The 19,687-nt window shown below is 37.6% G+C and overlaps 1 protein-coding gene across 2 annotated transcripts in view; it reads right to left on the bottom strand.

Annotated features, from left to right (window-relative positions):
* ush2a (Usher syndrome 2A (autosomal recessive, mild)) overlaps positions 1-19,687 on the bottom strand; it is a 227,032-nt gene that overhangs the window by 173,992 nt on the left and 33,353 nt on the right. The window contains exons 12-18 of one of the 2 annotated variants that reach the window (XM_028473043.1): positions 18,620-18,713; positions 8,872-9,067; positions 7,341-7,471; positions 6,999-7,206; positions 3,849-4,132; positions 1,826-2,051; positions 693-830 (exon numbers count right to left, since the gene is read on the bottom strand). In XM_028473043.1, coding sequence (XP_028328844.1) covers positions 693-830; positions 1,826-2,051; positions 3,849-4,132; positions 6,999-7,206; positions 7,341-7,471; positions 8,872-9,067; positions 18,620-18,713 — 1,277 coding nt within the window. Of the gene's footprint in view, positions 1-692; positions 831-1,825; positions 2,052-3,848; positions 4,133-6,998; positions 7,207-7,340; positions 7,472-8,871; positions 9,068-18,619; positions 18,714-19,687 lie in introns of those variants that run through there. The other variant, XM_028473039.1, reaches the window with a different exon arrangement.

Below are 19,687 nucleotides of genomic sequence, written 5' to 3'. Positions count from 1 at the left end.
CCACGAGCCGCCCCCGGGCCCGAAGAAGCAGCCAGGCCAGCAGCAAGAGCGGGCAATCTGGGGGCCCCCGGCGACCACCCCACGGCCAAGCAGCCCCCCGAACGCCCCCAAGATCCCAAGCCGAGAGGCAACCATCGCCCCCCCCATACACACCCGAGAAAGCCCCAAGAAGCCAAGGACCCAGCGCACCACGCCACCGTGGCCCCTGGGGGCCACCGGGAGTCTCCCCGCCGGCCCCCAGGCACCCCAACCTAGCCCCCCATGGCGCCCCAAATCACCTATTGATCAAGCCTTTTCTAACATTCCACACTACAAAATAAGTAATTGTTATTTTTTATGAAAAAGAAAAAAAAAAGGAATAAAAGTATGTATAATTCATGCTGATATCGCATCGGGTCAATATCGGTATCGGTCGATACGCAAGGCTGCAATATCGGTATATCGATGGTCAACCTCTATCCATTTCTTTTAAATATGTAGTCAAATAAGTCCAACCACATTCCAATGTAAAACTGTTAACACAATTACAATAATTATTTTTCAAAAGTGATGTCATTGCTGACATATTCACATTTAGAAAAGTAGAAAAAAAATATGCAGGTGTAGTGTACTGTAGGCACTGTATGTGTTAATGGTTTCAGGATATCAACAAAAAGTACATTTCGCCAATTCCATGCATGTTGCAGACTCACCAGGTCGGCAGCTGCTGCAGTCCTTTCCTGAGCGTGTCTGAACACAAACGCACTGCCCTGTGATACTGTCACAAACTGACCCAGTGACGCTCCCTCTAGGGTTGCAGGTACACGGTTCACAGCCAGCAGACAAATCCGCTAATTATGACACAAAACCACAAAATGAAAAGACTATTATTACTAATGTTACATCCACAAAACTCTATGTTAAATAATCTGACCTTAATTATCATTTTAAGATTTAAGAGACAATCTCTCCTAGGACACTAAAATACAAACACTAGACATGCATATTGACAAATGAAGTGAATTAAGGAAAATGTATAGCCTCGTTACGTAACGGTGCCCTCATTAGCATAAACCCGACCCTGCTGCTGAAGCACACCAAATTTCCAGCCTCCTGCGGGCGCAATTCGGCCGAAAATAAACCACATATTCGGCGGAATAAAACGCGTCCGCTGGTGCCACATTTTCCATGAAATGAGCCTTTTTTGCAACGCAATTGTGTGTTTCGCCTCTAGCGGGCGCAGTTTTGACTCAACCCGGAACGATTGATTGAGTCGATAGTATCGACGCTGGAGCTGCTTTCACACTGCTCTCTCCTATAGACAGTACACAGAGGCGGCGCCCTGCCCGCGTGTGGGCGTGGTTCCAGTGCCTCTAACTGACACGCCCCCAGCATTTCAGAGCAGAGAGAAGTGCTTGTTTTTCTATGATTTTGAGACCTGATTTTTATAGACTTTACACGGACTTTAAAGTTGAAGATTAAAATGACTGTTCTCTAAATTAATTGCACATAATTATGTTTAGTGAATTGTGGCTCCCTGGTAAAAACAGCTGATCAGCAAAGCTCTTCTAAATAAATCCATTATTTTGAATTAATTTAAAATTATTTCACAGGTGGTAGGGGTTTGTTTAACTTAATTCCCACCTGCTTTTCTGATGGTCAAAACTAGTGGTGAGTTTTAAATAAGAAAATAGGAAAGGAAACATGTACCTTTTGAGCCAAAATATTTTGCCCAAAATAATATTTAAAGAAATATTTTTTCGTAAAGGTTTTACTGTGCAAGAGTATCATTTATAAATCTGTAACTGGACTCTAAATCTGGCACCCATTGAGTTTTTCCTCTTACTCTGAAGGTCTGAGCTCCTGTTATAGAAGTTGTCAGCACAGTTGCTACAATGAGCCCCTTCCGCTCCCTCCTTGCATGGGCATTGTCCGCTCTTCATATCACAGACACCATCTGACAGTGTTCCTCTGATGTCACAGACACAAGGCAGACAGCCAAGGGAGTTACGATGGTCCAGGCTGTGATAACCATGACGGCAAGTGTCACAACGAAGGCCTTCTACATGCTCCTACGCAAAACACAAAAGGAAGGAATAAAAGGATGGAAAGGGAAGAAACACAGGATAAAAGATTAAATATACGAAGGAGAAAGATCGTTATGTAAATTTCAAACTATGGTTATCTACCATGGAAGTCTGACAGTATATAAAAAAAAAAAAAACGCCTAATAACCACACTATTTCTACCACTATTATTACATGTTTTCTTCACTTTTATATACTGAAGACTGGTGTGCAGTAAGGCTGATTTCCTACTTTAATACTTTTACCTGATTATAAAGCATTCCTCTAATTTCTTTTATCATTTACTTAAAAAACAAACATAAAACATTATTACCATAAAATAAAAAAAAATTTAAAAAAAGTACCACACCGTCAAACCCTACAAGAATAAGATTATTTTTTCTCCAGCAGGACAGGTTAGCTCTTACATCCATCTTGCCTGTTATTTATGCTGTGCGGGCAACACGATTTAGGGCTTTACTATAACTGCTTTGCTCATTAGCCACTAAATAAATTAGATTCTAAAAAATACTGCTTAATGTGCTTTATTCTCTCTCCGTCTTGTCCCAGTTTTGGTCCGTGCCCCTTATGTTGCCACTGTTACTCCTGTTTAGGGACTCTGTTGTTTATACTATCAGCGTTCATGTTATGCACCTGCATGTGTTTCAGTGGGCCTGTTAAAGAGTATATTTGATGTTTGTGTGGCAAAGTGAACTGACAGCGCAGGAATTAAAAATGTGTCCCGTTAGACATTGTAACTGAACACAGTGTGTATAGTAGAACAGTAGAAGACTTAAGAACAAACCTCAGTCAGTCATCCAGGGGCACAAATAGTGCACACTCAAGTGTAGCTGGCTTTAAATTTATCTTTCCTCTATTGTGATGTCAGGAGGCTTGAATCTATTATTAGTTATTTCCTACATCTATTCAGATTGGTGTGGTTGTGTTGTAATGCATTGATCAAACTGTTTTGGCTCCAATAGCCCCTTATGTCTGATTACACAGAATTCTGTGAAAAAACAACTATAGAGCAAAATAATGCAATTAATTAGTGATAAAACACATTTTAAAGAATCTCATTTTGTAAATAAGTGGAATGAAACAGTATTTTGTGCCTCCTGAATAGATTTATTTATTTTTTTTAGATTTATTTCTATAGTTTTTATAATTTACGGTCACGTCCCTCCTAAAGGACCAAGGCTTACGCTTGTATGTTCAGTTGATGTTCCTTTCTATCGTCATTTTGTGAGTGTGTAGTTTTTGTGTGTTTGTATTATTTAAATTATTCTATCTCAGTGTGTGTTTGGTGTCTTTTGGTTGTTTATGTCGTTATGTATGTTTCTGTTATTTTTGTGTATTTTGTTGTGATCTTGTGTATTTTTCTCTCATTTGGTTTGTCTGTTGTCGTTTTGTGTGTTGCTGGTAATGGTAAGCATTTTTACATCTTAGTGTGTGTGTTTTTTGTGTCATGTTTGTGTATTTTGTCGTACATTTTTTTTCTTGTACAGTATAACTTTCTCTTGTTTTGTGTTTTTGTTGTCATTTTGTGAGTTGCTGGTAATATTCAGTGTCATTATCATTTTTAACTTAAAAATAAACATTCTAAAACCCCATATTTTTAATGTTTTCATTTTGTAAATTTTCCTCTCTCTCAAGTATCCCCTATAATGCCAACGTGTACCCCTACGGGTACACATACCCCCATTTGAGAAACACTGTATTAAAATACTAATTCGCTATAAAATTTGTTAGTTTAACATGAATGCGAGTCATAATATCAACATCTATGAAAAATGTACATGCCTTACACACGCACTGCCCTGTGTGAGAATCACAGTCAGTCCCAGGGACTGTGCCCTCATATGAGCAGTTGCAGGCGGTACAGGATCCCTCCAGTCTTAACCCCCACAAACCACTGCCGCAGGAGTCACATCGCTGGCCTCCCACTCCGATCTTACACTGACACTGGCCACCTTCAGGCTCGCAGAATGAGCTGAGGGAACCCAAGGGATTGCAGTCACATGGGACACAGCCGTCTGGGTGAGAGAGGTTCCAATATCCAAACTCACAGCGTTCACATGAACGACCTGGAATAAGGAATATCAGAGGAGGAAAAAAAGGAAATTCATAGAAATACATTGATGCGTGCGTGTGTGTGTGTAGCAATGTGCATGAGTGAGAAAAATGAGTAAGAGAAATGGTAGTTGAGTGTATTAAAATGCCATCATTAGGGCCAGGCCCTCTACATATATGATGGATCACTTACCTAAGGCCAAACACTTAATTTTGCTGAGCAAAAATAAATAAATTATGTTACCAAATGCAGGAAAGCAAAATAAAGGATAGAAAAATGGACAGAGGAATATTAATGAATTTTGTAACTTTGACCTTTTTGTAAAAATAAAAACAGTCTTGTTACACTTTAAAACAGATTTGCATATTCTTCAGTGAAAATGAGAGGTAAAAAAAAAAAATCTTTAAAAAGTTCAATAAGCGATTAAATTTACTGCTCAGAGGCTTTTCCTTTCATCAAATAAAACATTATTTTGATAAAAAACACATTTGCAAACTCCAAGTCCACACAACAGCTGTGCTAATAATGCTATGCTATCCAGTGTGTGCATTTAAGGCTTATTTGAATATGCCATACGTATTCCATGACAGGCAATCTGTCCCTAAATGGATGCCTGGGGGCAATCCAGTCACTGCAGCCATTTGTGAGGAGGGTAAGTGTTCATATGTGGGTGGTTGTAGTCTACAGTAGATGTCTGAGAACAGACGTATATTAACAAAGCCATATGCAAACACCTGTGTAAGTGCACACCATGATCATGTGTGTGTCTCTGAGCATTTCCCCTTTGCCTGCAGCTTTAATGACGTTTTAGATATGAATTACACTCATTATTCATAGGAGTGTCATGAAAGTATGTGTCCATTTCTACTTGGGTGAAGAAGTGAATGAACACTCCAAGATTATGTATTAACAACTATTTGATTTAAATAATATAGTCTAAATAAAGTACAAACCCTTTCCAAAAAATTAGAACACCAGAAAAGTTCTTTAATTATATAAAAATAAACAGATAAATACTTGAAATTGTTTAAATTGTGGGCCCTGAATCTACAATCTATGAAAGTTTAACTTTTTGAATGGAATTATGGAAATTAAACAACTTTCTCATGATATTCTAATTTTTTGGAAAGTGTCTGTAGATCAGGTGCAAAATTCTTACCAATTACAACTAATAACATAACTAATCAATTCAATCCTATCTTAGCAAATATTGTATTCTAAAATTGTATATCTGAAAATGCAAGAAATTACCTTATGAGGCTAACGCAAAGAGAAATTATGAAGAGAAAAATGTGTCTGAATTCTTTGACGAGAACACAAACGAAGCAATTTGTCTCTGCTTACCTGTGTGTTTTTGCATTTTCTGTGTGTGTTTGCAGGATATGTCCAGTGCTCTTATCAGTATCCAGCTGGTTTACAGGCCCATGCATCACCATTTCAAACACTAAGTACACACTGCACTCCAGCACCTTGTTAGGACTGTGTGCATCTTTCTGCATGTGTGTATTTGTGGCTACAAGCACCATTTTCATATTCATCCTTCTAAAGCATGGCTGCCGTTGCTCTGCTCAAAGTATCAGCTCGCCAGTAATAAATTGCCATAATCAAATCTTATTTCTGAAAAATACCTGTGGGAGCCACCAAACAAACATGGACAGAAATAAATGAAAATGGGTCTTGTAAGAGGGAGTATAAAAAACATAAAGGGCTGCGGCAGTTTGTTTTAATCAACTTGGCACTAAATTAGAGAGTTTGGTCCTTAATGGCACACTTACACACACACAATAGAAAAATCCAACGAAAAAAAAAGTAAATCACACAACCACGTTACGCACGCACACACACACACACGCACGAATGGTGGAGTCTAGATAGCACGTCTTAGCAAAAATCGGCCGCTTTTGCATTTCATACAAGCCTGGTCTTCAAAGACACAGGGGAGAGAGTTTATCACAAAGAGACGCACAACGGCTGGAAGAACAACGAGCGCAGAAAAGCTTGTTTATTCTGGCTGCCGCAAAGCTTTGGGATATAGATGTGTGTAAGCATGTCTGTGTTTGTGAGTGAGTCTCTTTTATCATGTGCATCCACAGCCTTTGTGTGCACTGCCATGCACAACAAAATCTAGTAATTAATACAATGGAACTTCACAATTGAACTAGTAATGGAACTCCTGATCGAAGAAGCTTAAAACATTTTGGATATTTTTTTTTTCTTTTTTAAGCTGCTCGATTATGGCTTAATGTTTTACCTTTAACCACCAAATGCAGTGGTTTCCAACCTTTTTTAGGTTATTTTTTTATCATGATCTATCCTGACTATATCACAAACATGACATATTTGTGATAAAGTCACGAGTAGCATTTTTATACTGTATTTTTTAACTGGATTTACATTTGAGGAAGTGAAAGTATGGAATGCAGTTGCTTGAGATTATGTGTGGTGTTTTAATTTGAAAAAGAAGAATAATATAAAACAACAAAAATATTATTTTTCTTCTTATTACTTAATTATTTAATTTTCTACTGTATTTTTCACTAGATTTATATTTGAGAAAGTGGAAGTATAGAATACAGTTGTTTAAGATTGTGCGTGGTGTTGTAATTTGAAAATAATAATAATGAAAAGAAAACAAAAGTATATTTTTTTATTATTTAATGAACTATTTGATTAATATTTGTATACTGTATTTTTTAAACAATATTTATAGAATACAGTTGTGTGTGGTGTTTTGATTTGAAAAAAAATAAAAAAAATTACAATAATGTGTTTTTAAATCAATTACTAGACATTTCAGACGACCCCAAGGTTGAAAAACACTGACGTGATGTTTCCTTTATAAACCAATAAAGTGAATGTGTTCACAGGGATGTGCTTACCTGTAACATGAGGTTTACACTGACACTGTCCTGTGTGACTGTCACAGCTGGCCACTTCTCCTGCTGAGGAACGGACGATCCCCAGGACACTGCAGTTACAGGACGAGCACCCGTTTGGATTTGATGCTTGAAGACCGAACCATCCGGGCAAACAGTCTCCACACCGGCGACCAGTTACAGCTGCCTTACACGTACACTGTCCTCCTATCTGAACAGAAGAAAAAGACAGCGCCCAAAAAAGATAAATACTTCACACAATTTAGAAATTTTGGAAAGAATTATGCGACATGAATATTTTTTCAGCCAACCAAGATAAGTTATTAAATTTGTGTTGACGTCTACCTGAGCACACTCCATACTGCCATTGTCGGTTCCAGCAGTGTCGCAGTCACAGGGCTGACACACATCAAATGAAGTGGGATCTGCGTCCTCCAGCCTGAAAAGGCCACTTAGACACAGCTCACAGTGGTTACCTATCCAAAAACAACCAAAACATTATCCATATTTTTATAGAGAAAATGTTATTTTAAAAGTGTTCATTTTTTCATTGGTTATTATAATAGCTGTGAAGGTAAAAGTGTTCGAAAGTGTTAAAATACCCATACCTTTGGTAACTAGTATTGTTAAGATTTCTGTGTCTGATGAAGTATAATTTTACTTTCCTGTAAACACTATACTGCCAAAAGGTTTGGGACAACTGTCTTTGAACTTACACATATTACAATGTCCCTTCATCCATTGGGTTTTGACCATTCTTAAATCTTTCAAAAGATGTTTGGATGGAGGCCAGTTATGAATTTGAATTTTTAGTTTAAATCTGTGAAAACCAATCCCACACCATGACTGGCCCTTACCAAACTTTACAAAGGGCACACCTGCCAAAATCAGGCTTGCCCATCAAATTATCAGCAGATTTAAACTTTTAAATAGTCACCTTATTCAGTAAATCAGCTTGATTACAACATTTTGACTTTAAACAAAATGGTTGATTTATGCTACAGCTCGACTGATTAGTGTGGCCGCTTAATCGAGCTGATTTTATCACTGATTAATTTATCAATAGCCTGGCCGAATAATCACTCAGGCTGTAATATGTAGTGTTACTTTTTTAGCAAGGAAATTTTGTGTATGCTTTCTGCATTATAAGCTCACAGTTTGAATCAGCAGTAATGATTAAAAACTACAACAATAGAGGAAGTGCAGTAGTTCATTATTTACAGTTACACTTAGCCTTTTTGTTTTATTTTTGTTTACTGTTTACTGAGCCTTTGATACATTGTATTCCAGAAATACAGTTGCAAAAGTTTGCCTTTTGTTATCCATCAGTGGATTTACAGTCCTTATGTTGACAGTGTTGTTAATTAAAGTTCCTTATTTTAATTTAGTTGTGCTCTGCTTCTTTTTTCTTGAATCATAATAATTAATGTTCATGTGCAGTATATATCTTCTGTTTACCAATGTTCTTATTTCATATATAATCGGTTATACACCACTTAAATTTTTGCATAGCTTATAAATTTGTAGCTGATTTGACATTATTCCTAATAGCTTCTATTTTCTTATGCAAACACAACAGAACAATATCATGATAGAAATCTTATGAATGGGCTTATTGGTAACCTATCACATCACATGCTTGTATTAACTGAACTTAAATAACTCAAATAAAAGTGTTTAGAAGCCTAATGCATAGGAACTTGGTTTGTAACTCTTTGGCCATTAAAGTAATTGGAATACGTAACTGACACCAATTATTTGGAGGAATGTACCAATATTAGTTTAATGTTTGTGTCTTAGTGCATTATCTGTTATGAAATATAGATCTTCACGCAACAGTTTCAAAATAAAAAAGCAAATTGTTGATTTTTTGTACCTGTTGTGTTGTGCATGCAGTTTTCACAAACACCTCCACCCCCCCGATAGTGCTTGTCCGGTTGGTCATCTGTCCTCACATCGTAGTGACAAGAGAAGGCGTGATTGTTACACTGACAGGGTCGGCAGTTCATAGGTTGGATTTGATCACCTGACCGGAATGGCTTGTCATTATACAAAGGAGCGCAATGCTGACACTGTAAAACAAACAAACAAACTAGTAAATAGCATGATATAAAAACTAGGGATGTTTATTGTTAGCCGATATCCGATATTGTCCAACTCTAAATATCTGATTTCCGATATTAACCGATACCAATATATAGAGAGCCACCCTCCCCCTAATACATTTTAGGTTGCATTATATACACCCCCTGCGTCCCTTGAAAGAAGGAGCAAGCGGGTAAGAACAAGGATGGATTTAATGTATCTCCATGGAAATAACAGGTTAAGGCTACTTTTAATTTGATGACACACTGGATGTACAAATAAACATCAACTGTGCAAAATAAGAATACCTATTCAAGCTCTGTAATGGAAAAAAGGGCCATCTTCATTTTTATAATGTCTAAAACAACAGCACATATCGGTTTTTCAATATCTGTCAATAAACTGATAGACATAGTCCGATACTGCTTTTTATGGCTAATATTGATTGATAATATCAGTGGGCTGAGAAATATTACCCATCTCTAAGAAAAACAAATGCTGCCTGAAATACAATAGTCTGAAATGAACTAATTTGATGAGCAGAAGAAATCTTATGCATGCTTTTATTACACATTTATTTATCCCAAAATGTGATTATTGTTATGGAAAGCACTTTGAGCTTTGAGGAAATAGTGTTTTCATTTAAGTACAGCTTTGGGGGTAAAGCAAACAAACCCTTTGACAAAAGATTTGTAATCTGATGTAAAACGTGTATTGACAAGATCCCCATGGTAATAGAAGGAATTGCTTGAATGAAACAATACCACACATTGTGCAGTGAAAATAAAAGCGATGGGGGGAAAGAAAAAAAAAAAAATCAGTGGGAGGCGTGAATCTAAATCTAAAGAATGAAAAGAATAATACACCGAGGTATTCTCTATTTTTTTCATTGGGAACTATGCACACATATGGAAATAAGAGCACTAATGAGAAGTGACTTACAACAGCCAGTGCTCTCACACAGACTTGCTTTCATGTTAAAATAAACATACAAAGGTGTGTGTGTGTGTGTGTGTGTGTGTGCATGTGTTAGAGTTTGAGGGGGAGGTGGGACACTATTAAAAATTCATTTTTTTGTAGCACTGAGCAGCAGACGCGAGAAGCAGGAAGTACAAGTCCTTTGATTTTTGTCCAGCAGTCAGTACGAATTATAGTAGACAAGGGGGGCATCAAATGGCGGGATTAAAAATGTATTAAAAAACACAGGAGTTCCTCCCATGTGTGACACATGCAGACCTGCACTGGGCCTATTATGTATGACATACAGGGGCGGATTCACTAAGATCTGAAATAAAGGGTGGTAAACCAGTTGCGTCCCTAAATCCTTTGGTGATGCAGTTTCCTCACCTGCTGCGAGGAATTCAGCAGCAATAATTAGCGCACGTGCAGAAGTGGTGGACACCGCCCTATTTAAATGAGCATTTTGGAGACGTGAGGTGAACAGAAGCATATAATTACATTTGAGGAAGTTAAATTGGAGGAAGATGGACTTCTCTGTCTGCTGCACAAACATTTAATAATGTAGAAAACAAAATAAAGAAATAATGTTTTTTTAAACAACTTTAAAATTGAATGATATTTTTTTCCCCCTAATTTAATGTGGCTGCTATGTTAGGTCTTGTAATTTTGTTCTGATCAGTCTATTAAAAATAAGCAGATTTGGACAGAAACAGTCATATTGATCTGCCATTGATCTGAGTTAATCCTGCAACACAGTCTGTCAATCAGGTTTGACTTTTTGAGTAGTGTCACCACACTCTCATATGTGAACATTGTGCCATCACTGCGTAAATTATGCATCTGATCAGCTGATTCTGGCCCGATGCTTCTTCCATCAACGCGACACCAGAGTTTGACGGTCAAAACATCACTGAAGCAGTGCATCCATAGCACACAGCATCCTCTCTCCACCGCAGTGTCCCCAGACTCAACACACGCACCGCCGCGGGTGTGCAGCTTTTTCTCTCCCTCACACACACTTTATTTTCTCATTCAGTTGCTGTTAATAATGGCTATTGTTTTATTTGATTTATTTTCTTATACTAGCCTTTTCTTCCATCTCCGCTGTGTTTTGTGTAAACATTTACTGCAGCGGATCTCTGCGTGTGTTTGCACCTGCTTGTCAGTCGTACTATGTTTTGCTGTGCTAAATCAATCACCGCAAACAGTTCCAGATTTCATGACTCATCCGGCATGAAGTGTCTTGCAGGATAAGTCGAACAGCCTGACGATCAGTTCCCTTTTCCGTGTTTCTTCATCCCATCTCCTCTGTCTCTACTCCATCTTCCCACCCTTTGCTCCTTCTTCTGGCCCCACTTTTTTGAATATCAAATAGTTCTATGCATCTTTCTCAGATTCCTAACTGTGGTTCGCCTTGCTTGCTCCTCCATCTCTACTATTCCAAAGCTGGTTCTTGTCAAAGCCAGAGTATGTGAGCAGGAAATATTACCATACCAAATGAAAGAAAGGCCTTTTTTCCTTCTCTTTATTCAACATTGCATTACCTTCCCTCTCTACCAGCCTGCTAATTAGTCCAGGGACTGGTATTTTTGACATAAAAGAAGAGCGTACAAGCTGATTTTCCCATTCAAACAAAAGATTTTGATGGAACACCATCATATGTGCATGTAAATGAGCCCATAAGATAATTTCGGATTGGGTACCTTTACTTTGATCCAGTATACAAGGATATGTCCAATACTTCAAATAACATAAATCCATTCTTCCATTTGTTTCAGTCTTGCCAAAGAACTTCGGGCCAAATTAGACTTAATGAAATGATTCTATAAAGAATTAAATTAATAGGAAATTGTGGTATCATAGGGTGTTACTGACACCAGTGAGTGTGCATTTGTGAATGGAAATAATTGTGTATTTTGCTGTGAAGCAGAGAAAGGGATAACATCCTATTTTTATGTAAAACATTTCAACAAAACCTGCTGAGTGAGGGGACTCCTCTAATGGATATGTGGACATTCAGATGGCCTGTCATAATGTGCGTGCATGAACGTGCATGTGTGTATGCCTGTGTGCGCATAAATCGGCAGAGACATCTCATCTTATTCTAAATGCCATGACCAATTTCACGCTCCTATTGGAAAGGTCTTGGCTCTTGCCCCTGTGAGTGTGAGCTGAGCATGTTTTTGTGTGTGTGTGTGTGTGTGTGTGTGTGTGTGTACACGTCTATGTTATGTGTGTACCTTAATTTAACCCGGTTAACCCTAGGCGGGTAAAGAAATCTGCTGTTGAGGCAAACTTGAGTGTTGAGGGATCCTGGACAAAGCCACTTACTGTCACTGGGCATCAATATCCATCATAAACACAGACGTAAACACCAGGAAAGAGGAAACTATGACATACAAACCACTACAGGCCAAATGTTTGGAGGTTAAACCAACATTGGTTAATATTTGAAAGCATTTTTTTTCATATTTACTTGTGATATTGGGATATATTTTCTTTCATAACCTGTTTTAGCATTTACTGACTGTTTTCTTTCATGCATCTTTAGATTTACAAAGTCCATTTTCTTTGCTGAGTGGTCACCCTTTCAATATGCTATTGATCTCAACATTAAAGACAGTAGACCCAGAGAAAATAGTACAAACAGATAACACTAGGATCCTTTGGATTGAGAAGTTTGGTGATTGAGAGACACATTTGGGGAAAACAAAAAATAATTCCAAGTTCTGCATTTTATTAAATTAAACTCAAGGGTACAATGATTAGCGTCAGTGCTTCATAGTGCAGAAACTGCAAATATATGAGTCAACATTTGTCTATTTGAAGGCCTGATTTAGGTTATGCGTATGTAAAAACTAGGGATGCACCAAAATGAAAGTTCATGGCTGTAACCGAAAATGAGAAAATCAAGGCCGAAAAGTAAAACATCAAAAAAACCAACTACGCAAATTATTAGTACCATTACCATTATGGGTATAAATGTGTACTAACCTCACTGAAATTAAAACATTGCAATTGCAATTAATTAATATTCCAAATATAATTAAAAGGTGAAAATATCTATATGGCACTGACATTCCAACAATGTACAATATATAATAAAAATAAGGAAATATTTAGCTTGACCAAACTCAAACCTTAAATAACATTGTACAGGCCTATAACTGACTAAGCTGCTGGAAAACAGTCAAATTAAATATGTTCATATGCTTTCATTGCAGTGTGTATCATTTCTTGTGCACTCTTGTTTAATCCGATCCAAGCAATGATCTTGAAGTACAGAGGATCTCGGTGAAACGTATGCTGACAGACTAAAGCCAAATTCAGGCTGTTGATGTGCATCCACGTGTCACAGTGTAGAAGTCCGTGTTGGCGGAGAGTTACGCGTAACAACAATGTTGATGTGACACAGAAACATAAATCACACTTATGTGCTCCATCTCAACCTTTGCTCAAAAAACACTTTAGTGCTTAGATATTATGAAATACAGCCACTCGGTGAGTCCGCGGACAAGTTGGTCTGTTCCTGCACAAGCCCGCAGTGACAGGAGGGTTTGCTCGTGTCTTTACAACATCCTGTTTCCAGGAGAAAATTTTTGGTGGGAGAATTTTTGGTGCATCACTAAAACGTTAGACGTCACAGACTTTACAAGCACAATTGCTAACAGAGCACCACTTATTGGACACATTATCAACTGTGTTGGCAATTTTAGTAAATCATGTACAAAAGGAAAACACACAGCAGTTGCAATTTTCTTGCACTCGTGACTTCAGCAGACCATGTTTGGGTTAATCAGATGAAATCAACTATATACCTATATTCATGCACTGGTAACCTCTGCCAAAAATACCCACAAACTCTTTGATGAACTGCCTACAAGTTTTTAGCAAGGCCTAATGAAAAAAGCTCACGTTATAAAAGAAAAATAATACACAATGATGTAAATTTCTGATGGGCAAGAATTAAAAACTGCTGTGAATGGTGTACGGTGCCTAGCATGTGTAAAACAATTTTTTTTTAAAATGTAACAGGAAAAATAAAGAGTCCCTTTTAGGCAGCTTGTGTTTATGTGAGTGGGAGCAAAAAGTGAAAGAGTTTAAATGTGTGTCTTCCAAAGCCCCTGTTGATCATCTTGACACATGTCTGAGCATTTCTGTCACTTTAATGTCACAGTGGAAATTCTGCAGATTAGTACAACATCCGTCACAGAGCTAGGCCGATCCAAGTCAACAGAACGCATGCAATATTAAACGCTAATATTCCCCACAGCCTTTTATGTTCCAATATAACTGAAACTGAAAGCAGGTCCTGCATATTCACTCAGAAAGATGACATGGACAGGTTTTTGGGGGGAAATTGAGTGCACGCAGGAAAATACATCAGAGGCATTACACAAAAACAAACATGCACATGATTATTGCAAATGAATTTGACACAAATGTGAGGAGGGTTTTATTTGTAAAAATTAACTGTTCTTTCTTTCTGTTGACGTTACTGCTCTGGTTTCTGTCATGTTTATTCAATTGGGTTTTCTCATAAGCTACAACAAGCCTCAGCACAGAACTTTGGGAGCAACATTACAATTTGTATTTATTAATTGAATCTCCTCAATGATATAATACGTATCCTATTTTCACGAAGACACTGATCAAAAATCCCTCCACAGGCGAGAGGGAAAGAAACTGCCTGACAAGATGAAAGTACCGGACATATTAAAATATGAAGAAAACAAAACAAAACACTAAATAATCAAATAATTAGAAAGTGTTTCTACAGAAAGGATGGGGAGGTGTAAAGAATGAAGTGAATTAAAGCTAAAGCAAAGCAAGTGAGAAAAGAAGCTGATCAGAAATGCATTCTGAGGGAATGTCATTGTTGTAGTCGATTTGAGACATTATCTAAACTGAGACCCAGGAGAAAACGACAGAGCGTAAAAGCGTGAGATAGACAAAGAGAAGTGGATGGAGGTGGGACCTTGGGAGGGCAAAGACAAATGGGCAGAGTAAAAATGAAAAAGAAAAGAAGTAGAAAAGAAAATAATGAACACATTTGTGCATTAAATACATGTATCTAACAATGATCTTTTTATGTTTGTGTGACTGTAGAAACACTTCATTATTATTATTATTATTTAGATCAACTAATGTCTAATGTCAGACAGAATTAATAAATACTGTAGGTTTACATTGTTGTTCTTTTTACAGTTAACATGTGTAAAATTTCACTGTTGCTCACTGATGTACTTACACCTATGCAGCACACAGACACTAGAGTACTGTATGAATGATACATAAGGAGTAAATAATGCACACTGTCCTGTTCAACAGTGATGTGAAGCAGTCATACTCAACTTTTCAATGGTGATCAATTGGAAGCTTTTTTTTGGGTTGATGACTACTGTTACACAGTAAACTGTTCAATTGTAATGACCAAGTCATGTGAAAAGGTTCGAGTAATCCTGTACCACAAATTATACAGTAGCTTGTAAAGGTTTAAACCAACTTAAATTATTGGTTAAAGATCCTATATCAAGCTAAATCAACTTTTTTGAGCTTTTAACCTTGTTACAATGTTAATCCCTTATCAAAAATACCCCCAAAGTATTATTGGGCTTCCTTCCTGCATCTCTGAGAAATCCTCGCTAATCCTGCTCTCTGAGCTGCTGCTCTGCCCTCTTCTGAAAAATGAGTGGTCAGACTGAACCGCCCCCTCCAGGAAGTGCCTGCTGCTGGTATGAGTACCAAATGCAAGTACTGCATATCCAACTGCAGCCGCAGGTGCAGTACAAGCGACGCCCCCAACAAACCACGCCCATGCAAGCAATTTTTCAATGCGCTGAGCCGTTCCATTTTTAGTATCCGTTATATCGTCTTGTATCGCCTTTGACTTGATCTGACGTGTTTGTGACACAATGCGACACAGCGGTTGGACAAAACAAATGATTATCACTTTAAATGCACTATTCCTGTAGTTAGTAGAGATAAGGTGGAGAAGAAAGTGACTTAGCAGCTTAAACACTCCGGTGTTTGAAGCAGCTGATTGCCGTTGCTACAGCTGCGATAAACATACAGCCTTTGAGGCTGAGACGAACTCACAATCACAATAGCCGCTAAAATAACCATGTGTTCTACCTTAATGTGCAGTTTTTTGGCTGAAAATAATAAGAACAGTGTGTGGACAGCAAGAAGAAAATTGCTTTGGTGATCACTGATCTGCCAAAGATAGAAGTAGGGTAAGCCAAATAGATTTCTACAAATAGCGCTAAATTAAAAAAATGGCTGCTTTAAATCACAAAACTTGGCTGAAAAGTCGACATTTGGCAAAAAATACACAGGTTGGATCGAATGCTGCTCTGAGCGTGACACTATCACTTATACTGCTGCTCTGAGCTGCAGTCCGATCCTGGTTGCCTGTCTTTACATGCAACCGGAGCTGTGCTTCTGTTCTTCATGCCATCTATGAAACAGCAGAGTTGGAATTGTTGCCTCCTGCGGTCACAGATTTTTTTGGGTCACAGATTTTTTTTATCAAATTTTGATGAACAAAAGAGATTTACATCGACTTTTTTTAACTTTTACTGACTTTTGGAGCAACCCAAAGCAGCACAAGTTGTCATTTTGACTGAAAAAGCTGCTAAATGATGATGAAAGGGATGATTCGAGTCATCAATGACGTCATTTCAACATGGCGGCACACAGACTCAAAAACGGTATAGTAGTAGGATCCCTTTAAGAAAATAATTGCTTCTATACAACGGTAAAGTATTCCTAACGGAATTCCTTCTGTACTTGAGTGCATGCTGACTAATGAATAGGTATGTTATATATCTAAATCTAATACAGATATCAATGAGATAGAAAGGAGTTACAATTACAACAAGAGCACTCAGAGAGCACAAATATCCTATTTCCCAGCTACTGGCAGTTATCTGGATCAGTAATCCTGATCATGGTACCATGATCATTCACACTTAAAAGGCTTGGAAGAAATTAATAATGATGCTGCAGGTTGGAATGTATGGGCACCCCAACTTGTTGAAAAATCGCAATGAAATGCGCAATTCAGAACCGATCCAAATGAATGGCTTAATTGAGGAACTAACCCGGAACAACAGAGTCAAGTTTCATAAGGATCAGTCAATAAACCTTTTCACACTCTCGGAAATCTCGCTCTCGTTCAGTTCTTGCACATGAGGTCAAAGGTTAAGAGGTATAAACTTGCCTTGGCTGACGGTGTAGTCAACAAGACTGACAGATTTAGATTATTTTTCCCGTTCGAGCAAGAATTTTTGCGTAAACGTGGTATCGTTCTCCAAGGCAGAAATGCCGAGCTCGCTGCTAAAGCTAATGCTGCACAAAAGCTGAAAATTCAGTTTTTCTCAGCTTTTCAAACAGTGACCAATCAGCTGAACAGTGCGGTTTCATTTACCGACTTGTTTAGTGTTCATCTTGTGCACTTCCCTCAAATTTGTAAATTCAATTAAAATAATAGCTTAATAAAAATAATCATGGACCTGGTTAGTGAATGGTGTTCCTCGTAAATGTATCTTTTCAAAGTGAGAACTCATACTGTCCTTTTCACACTCGGAAATCTCACTTGTCCCATCAATAATAATGTTACATTTTATTGATAAGCGCTTTTCAAAAACACTTAAGAGTTGTTAAAACAACTACACAAATCTAAAAAGAAACTAACAACAATAAAAGTAAATATAGAAAATACATAATCATCGAGTTAAAAGCTTGGGAGAAGGACTGTGGAAGCAAAGGAGATCTGCGTTTCCAATCAGTTTTACAAAAGTGCTAAGATATGTGCATCCTGGTAAGAGTCCGAATTCCACCCGCTGGAGACCCAGGTAGTCTGTGTTTTTGTGCACCAGGGATAACCTGTGTGGAAGCGAGAGGACTGCCTTGCTTCTATACTGCTGACGAGCTGCTCTCATCGCTTTTTAAAAGTGCTCGGATCGGGCTGAAAGTTGCATCAGCAGAAAACCCTCGTAACCTCCTTGAGTCCAAATATGTGTAATATGAATAATATAAACACTACTAAAACAATACAGATCTCTGGACTAAAATAACAAACGCTGTTAGGTTGGAAATATTAAAGAGCTTGTTGACGTTTTTATCCCTCTTGACCTATGACACCCCCAGGTCATGCATGCGCAGTTCCAGAGAGTAAAAAGGCTTATTATGAACTAAGATATTACTTTTTGAAATTTCACCAATGATGAAATGGGGAGTTTTGTTTAATAAAACTGATCCAGAATTAGTATATTGATCCAGATTCCCTCCAGCATTTAGTGGAATCTTCCATGGCATAAGTTCAATCTTTGGTTAAGAGTTAGTCAAAACTGGTTTAGTACTTTTTATGTAATTCCGATAACAGTCAAAATTAAATGAATAAATAAACAAACGCTGTTGAAAACCTCCTTGGCAGAAGTCACAAACAGGCTGACAAATTTGATTTAAAACAGATGGTAACACAGCCCTGTATAAGAAGAGTAATGGCAATACAATCTAGAAAACAATTCAGAAATGAAAGTAGAACTTTGTAGTGTGTCATGTTTGTTACTCACATTGTTTCCCTGTGTGTGGCTCTCTGGGTGACAAAGGCAGCGATATGGCATCACACTGGTATCACAGTGGTCAGCATGACCATGACACTCACATCTGTCCAGATGACAAAAGAACATAATCTAAATCTTTGACACAAAAAGACCTGAATCTTTAAATTTGGGATTGCCATTTACAAAGTAAATAATGTAACAACTGCATTTCCTCAATCTACAGTATCCTGATGTTTTCTTTAAACCTTCCAGGTCATCAGCAAATTCCAGTTTTTATCTCTTTGTATATTAGATGCCATAGATGGTAAGGGTCGACCAAAGATGCTATGCCTGTAGCTGAAACAACTCTGAATTGTAGACACTCGGATCTTTAAACCTAAATGCCACTGATATACATTTGGTTGATTTAAAAGCTTTATTAAAATGGTTGTTGGAAGATTCAAAAAATATTTAGATTAAATTTAAATAGATTTCTGTGAGAAATATATCTCATTTTTAAAAACTAAAGGCATTTGTTACAATTAAAGGAAATATCTATCACTTATGATAGGGTGACCAGATTTACCTGGACATGTCCTCTTATCATGTCTTGTCCGGACTGTCCGGCAGGATTTTACAAAATGTCCAGGTTACCCAGGGACCCTGAATGCACCTCGGGGATCACATTAATTTAAATGACCATAACTCCGCTAATAGTTGCTCAATCTGAGAAATTCCAGAAGTTTCTAAAAGTTAAGGAGTTACTCTTTACAGTCAAGTCAAGGTCAAGTTTCCATCATTTGGTCTACACCTCATCACTTTATCACCTCCCCGTCTCCACAAACAGAGAAGATAAAGCTCAGAGTCAGCATGGAACTATGGATGTAAACTTTTACAGTTATTTATTGAAGTGTACATTTAATGATTTACTTTTCTGTAAACCTTTAGTCTTTTTTTATTTTATTCTTAATTTCAAAGAGGAGATGTTTCTCATTGTTTCAATGATTGACAGATTTTAAGAAGGTTTCTTTGAGGCTTTTCAAGGACTGACTATTATAATGCATAATAAAGGTGATTGACTTCACCAGTCTTTGTTAT

This window comes from Gouania willdenowi, chromosome 3 (genome assembly GCF_900634775.1).
Source record: "Gouania willdenowi chromosome 3, fGouWil2.1, whole genome shotgun sequence".
Lineage (NCBI taxonomy): Eukaryota > Metazoa > Chordata > Actinopteri > Blenniiformes > Gobiesocidae > Gouania > Gouania willdenowi.
This window is presented reverse-complemented; position numbering and strand designations above follow the sequence as displayed.